We start from the raw sequence: 5,098 nt of genomic DNA, 5'->3' as shown, positions 1-5,098 counted from the left end.
AGAAAGAGGAGAATAATGGTGATTATCATGAAACATATGCCAAAGAACACAAGATTCTACCTAAACAATTCATTCTCATGCAATAGTCTAGGAAAATTAATGAAAGAGGTCTACACTAAAAAGGATCATTCTCATGCATCCTATTAGTTACAATCAAATCAAGAGAATAAAGAAGCACAATCCATAAAACTCCAATTTAATAACTCATTCTCATGTAATCATTAAAATAGAGGTGATCCTAATCTAGTTCAAATCACTTTCATGCATTTAAACTAGAAAACAGCAAATAGAGTGCAACAATTATCCCAAGCTAATAAAAATCATGTCTTTCATCAATATATGGCATAAGTTCAATCCAACCATCATCATTCATCCAATATCAAATTATATCTTCCACCCCTTTCCCCTAGCTAAAAATTTAGCCTGGAGAAGGGAGATTAAACATAATATCAATACTAGAAATAAACTCAAGAAACTCAAAACAAAACATAATTAAAATCAATGAAATCAATAATAACAACTAGATGAACTAATAAGATTAACAAGAATAAACAACAATAAAACAAATAAATAAAACTAAAGGAAAGGAGAAGAGATTACTAAAGAAAGGATTAATGAAAGATGAAAACTTGAATTCTTGCTTGATTGAAACTTAAACTTGAGCAAAATTGAATCTTGGAAGAAAATTGAGCCATAATCTATTTTCTCTCACTAAAAATTATCTAATCTAACCCTAAGAGAGAGAAACTCTCCTAAACTAATTTAATCTATCTAAAATAAAATGTTGATTGAAAGTTTTCTTTGAAAATAACCCTAAAAGGGGTATTTATAATACAAGGCTTAAAATAAAACAAAAGAAAATAAAATGAAAATAAAACTAAATAAAATAATTAAAATAACAAAACTAAAAACCAAAAAAGAACAAAACTACAATAAAATAAAAAATAAAAGAAAAATGAAATGGGAAAAAGAAATCCCAAAACCCACAATTCCAACCAAACCCCACGAATCATCAGACCTCCTTTCTCCCTTCACTTTCGAATTTGGCTGCTCCAATTCAAAAACCATTCACGCATCAATATCACCGTTCATACTCCATCATCATCAGAAATTATCACTCAATCACCACCGTTCATCAACCACAATCATCTAGCATCACCAGATTCTCGGCCTTTGGATTAATTGAAGGAATCGTGGCCGTCCGATTTTCATTAAAATCACATGGAAAGCTCATGATTTACCCACAATTGCTCGCCGCGCAGAAGTCGCGCATTGGTCGCGCATAACTTACTGCCTACAATCTGTTTTGAAGTCCAATTTGCGCGCTTTCTGACAGTGCTGCGCGGTCGCGAATTGTCTTGGTTGTGAGTTTGGGTGTTGGGCGAATTGCGGCTGCAATTGTTGAGTAATTGGGTTGGAGATTGGTGGTCGATTGTGTGTGAAGGGCTGGTGGTTGTTAATTGGTTCAGTTGCGTGGTTCAGGTGGATTAAATGGGGGAATTGGATGTTGCGGGGTGTTGGTGGTGATTTTGGTGGCTGGTGGAAGGTGCGGTTTATGGGAGCAGGGGAGCGGTTGATGGTGGAGGTTCGCAGGTGGTTGCGGTTTTGTGTGATGAAAGTGGTGGAACAGGGAGGCTGAGATTGGTGGCGAAATGGGAGGCGCAACAAGTGAATTGGAGTTGAGGTGCTGGTGCGGTTGTGGTGGGTTGCTGGGGCTGGTTTGGTTGGTTGATTGGTGGGCTGAATTGGGGTTATTGGTGGCAGCGGTGGTGTGCTGTGAGGATGCGGTGGCTGGTGGTGTCGGATTGCTGGGTGGTTGTTGATGGTGAGTGTGAATTGGAGCAGGGGAGCAGTAACGTAGAGGGAGCACGGGATTTTGGTGTTTTGGTGCGGTGGAGGTTAAGGTGAGGTGTGGTGAAGGGTAAGAGGGCAGATTAAAGGGGCAGCAGGTTGTTTATGCAAGGAGTATTGTGCAATTGCCTCAAATCTCGGACCCCGAACACGAATATCACTTTGAAACCCGGAACGCCTACAACCAAAATCACGAGGGTATTACCACGAGATAAAATAGAATAAGATAAAGATAAAATAAAATAAAATAACTTAAAAATAAAATCAATAGAAATAAAATAAAATAAAATAAAATAAAATAAAATAAATATGAAAATAAAATAAAATAAGAAAATGAGAGAAACTAGGAATTATTAACTAAAAATACGAAAATAAAGTAAAAACTATTAAAAACTACTAAAATACTCAAAATAAAGATAAAAGACAAGAATAAGCAAATAAAAGAAATAAAGAACAAAATGGGCTAAATTATTGTAAAATAAGCCGGAAAGCGACTCAATAAACACCCTAAAAGTGACATAAAAGTCACTTATCAAGGACATTATTCTTTTCAGTAACATCACACAGAGGATTCCAAACTAGAACCCTTTCTTTAGTTAACAATCTATTATGCAAAACAAGTAACAGAATGAAAACACTTTTTGGGGATGTTGTATTATTGCAGACAAGTCTCTTCCAGTCAGTCTTTGGATCCTGAGGTCTCAATAAGTTGTAAAGCTTCTTTATTTTCGTACAAGCCTCATGCTTCACTCTATCCCGACCCCCAATGCTATTAATAACTTGCCTACACTTCAAGATCCTTTTCAACACCCATTAGCTCTTTTGAGGCACATGAGCATCCCAAACATTCTTGTTGTTGAAATAGTAACTATATACCCATTTCACCCACAAAGAGTCAGCTTTGTGGCTAATATCCCATAAAAGTTTAGTGATAGATATGATATATTCCACTCAGGGAGAGAGATAACATTCCACCCACCACTAACTTTGGGAAGACAAACTGTATTCCAAGCAACCAATGCTTTCTTTGAAGGATTGACTTCCCAGTCCATAGAAAAGCCCTAAACCTAGCCTCAATCTCTTTCAAAATTTTCTTAGGCAACACAATGATTTGAGACCATTAGGTTTGAACCCTATAAAGAAAACTCTTAACCAATTAGAGCCTAGCAACATATGAGAGATGAGTAGCAGCCCAACTACTGATTCTAGAAGTAACTCTATCAACTAATGGCTTACACTGACTGGTAGTGAGCTTTTCTAAAGATAGGGGAACCCCTAGTACCTAAAAGGGATATTACCTAGAGAAACCCCAAGAACAGAAAGAAGAGCAGCCTAATCATCAGAAGAAACCCCATCAAAATAAGCTTCACTCTTGTCCAAGTTTGGAGACAAACCAGAATCCTCAAAGAACTTAGAGAAATCCTGAAACAATAGCTGAACATAAACTTTATCAGCTCAAGAGAACATGAGCAGGTCATCAGAAAACATGAGGTGAGTAAGCTGCGTCTTTTCACATCTAGGGTGATAGTTAAAATAAGGAATCTCATGGAGCTCATGTAAAGACCTTGACAAATACTCCATTCCAATAGCAAAAAGAAAAGGAGACATAGGATCACCTTGTTTAAGCCCTTTCTTTAAAGGGAAAGGAGGGGAAGGAACCCCATTAATAAGGATAGAGAAGGAGACTGTAGAAAGACAGTTCATTATCCAATTAACAAAGATACCAGGGAACCCTAACTCATTAATAACCTTCCTGAGATAACTCCATTCAATAGAGTCATATGCCTTTTTATGGTCCACCTTGACCATACATCTAGAGGTGATAAACTTATTAGTATACCCTTTAATGAGCTCAGTAGCAAGAAAAATATTGTCACAAATATGTTTCCTAGGAATGAAACCAGCTTTAGCATCATCCACCACCTCTCCAACAACCCTAGCTAGCCTAGCTGTTAAGATTTTAGATATAATCTTGTAAAGAATAGAACAACAAGCTATAGGCCTAAAATCCTTAGTATATGAAGGATTTTGCACCTTAGGCACTAAGGTGACAGTTGTTCAATTCCATTCTCTCTTAATAGTACCAGTATCAAAGAACTCCAGAATAGCAGCATACACATCATATTTCACAATATGCCAAGCTTTCTGAAAAAAGGAGTTAAATCTATCAATTCCAGGAGCTTTTGATGTGTCAATTCCTTTTAAAGTTGTATCAATCTCAGCTGTAGTAATAGGAGCTATTAGAGTTTGTTGAGACTCCTTAGAAAGCTGCTTCCCTTTTCTCAAAGTAACAAGATCAACTGCAGGCAGAGAAGGGGCCCTATACCTCATAAGATTCTTATAAAACCCAGTAATCTCTTGTTTAATCTCATCATGCTTCTTTAAAAGCACCTGACTCTAATTGAATATATAATCCATTATGTTTATGTTATTCCTAGTCTTCATAACAGAAAAGATATAGTGAGTGTTAGAGTCACCCAATTTGATCTAGTTTACCCTTGATTTTTTCTTATAAATATTCTCCTGTATATTCCCCCAATACTTGATCTTCTGAATACACTCAGCTTCCTCAAGAATCAAGAAAGGATCATAGTTACTAGCAAGAAAATTCTGAACTGTAAGAAGATAATTATGAGCATTATTAATCCTTGAATCGATATTGCTAAAATGTTCAGTATTTAACTTTTTCATCTGCTCCTTGACCAATTTCAGCTTAGTCCATATGCACTTCATAGCCCCACTAGAATAAATTGTCTGCCAACCAGCTTGAACAGAAGAATTAATTTTTTTATGAGAGGTAAGACAATTCAAGAATCTGAATGTTCTAGCTTTACCAGGAAAATAAGGAAATACCTCAAAAAGAAGAGGGGTATGATCAGAAAGAGAAGGAGGTAAATAAATATCCTCAACATGCCCATATTGATCAATCCACGCTTGATTAACCAGGCCTCTATCAATCCTGGTGCAGGTCATAGACCCAACATGAGCCTTATTAGACCAAAAGAAAGGCAATCCTTTACTCTTAATCTCAGCCATCTCCATGTCATCAATGAAATGCTAAAAATCCCTCACTTCATAATCAGTTACAGCATTACCATGAATCCTGTCTTCAGAATGCAGAACATAGTTGAAATCTCCTATACATAACCAAGGGAGAGTTGCACTACAACAAATTGACCTTTGTGCCACGTGTAAAATCGTGGCACAAGTTTAAAATTCCCGTGGCCATGAAATATAGCCACGGGAA

General features: G+C 36.6%; 1 protein-coding gene across 1 annotated transcript; it reads right to left on the bottom strand.

The window, feature by feature from the left end:
- Positions 1-3,183: 3,183 nt before the first annotated feature.
- Positions 3,184-4,893, bottom strand: LOC110707475. The gene is made up of 4 exons (XM_021885486.1): positions 4,348-4,893; positions 3,936-4,248; positions 3,601-3,800; positions 3,184-3,273 (listed from the first exon to the last, which is right to left on the bottom strand). Exons 1-4 carry the CDS (start codon positions 4,891-4,893, stop codon positions 3,184-3,186), a joined length of 1,149 nt encoding a protein of 382 aa, XP_021741178.1.
- Between the last annotated feature and the right edge of the window lie 205 nt (positions 4,894-5,098).

The sequence above is a fragment of the Chenopodium quinoa genome, unplaced genomic scaffold (genome assembly GCF_001683475.1).
Source record: "Chenopodium quinoa cultivar QQ74 unplaced genomic scaffold, ASM168347v1, whole genome shotgun sequence".
NCBI lineage: Eukaryota > Viridiplantae > Streptophyta > Magnoliopsida > Caryophyllales > Amaranthaceae > Chenopodium > Chenopodium quinoa.
This window is presented reverse-complemented; position numbering and strand designations above follow the sequence as displayed.

Excerpts from the sequence above, each read along its gene's own strand:
- LOC110707475 (XM_021885486.1), bottom strand. The coding sequence starts at position 4,893 with ATGGAGATGGCTGAGATTAAGAGTAAAGGATTGCCTTTCTTTTGGTCT. Across the intron at positions 3,801-3,935 it reads TCTGGAGTTCTTTGATACTG|CTAGGCTAGCTAGGGTTGTT; the intron begins GTACTATTAAGA and ends AAATCTTAACAG. Across the intron at positions 3,274-3,600 it reads AATGGAGTTATCTCAGGAAG|GATTTCTCTAAGTTCTTTGA; the intron begins GTTATTAATGAG and ends CTATTGTTTCAG.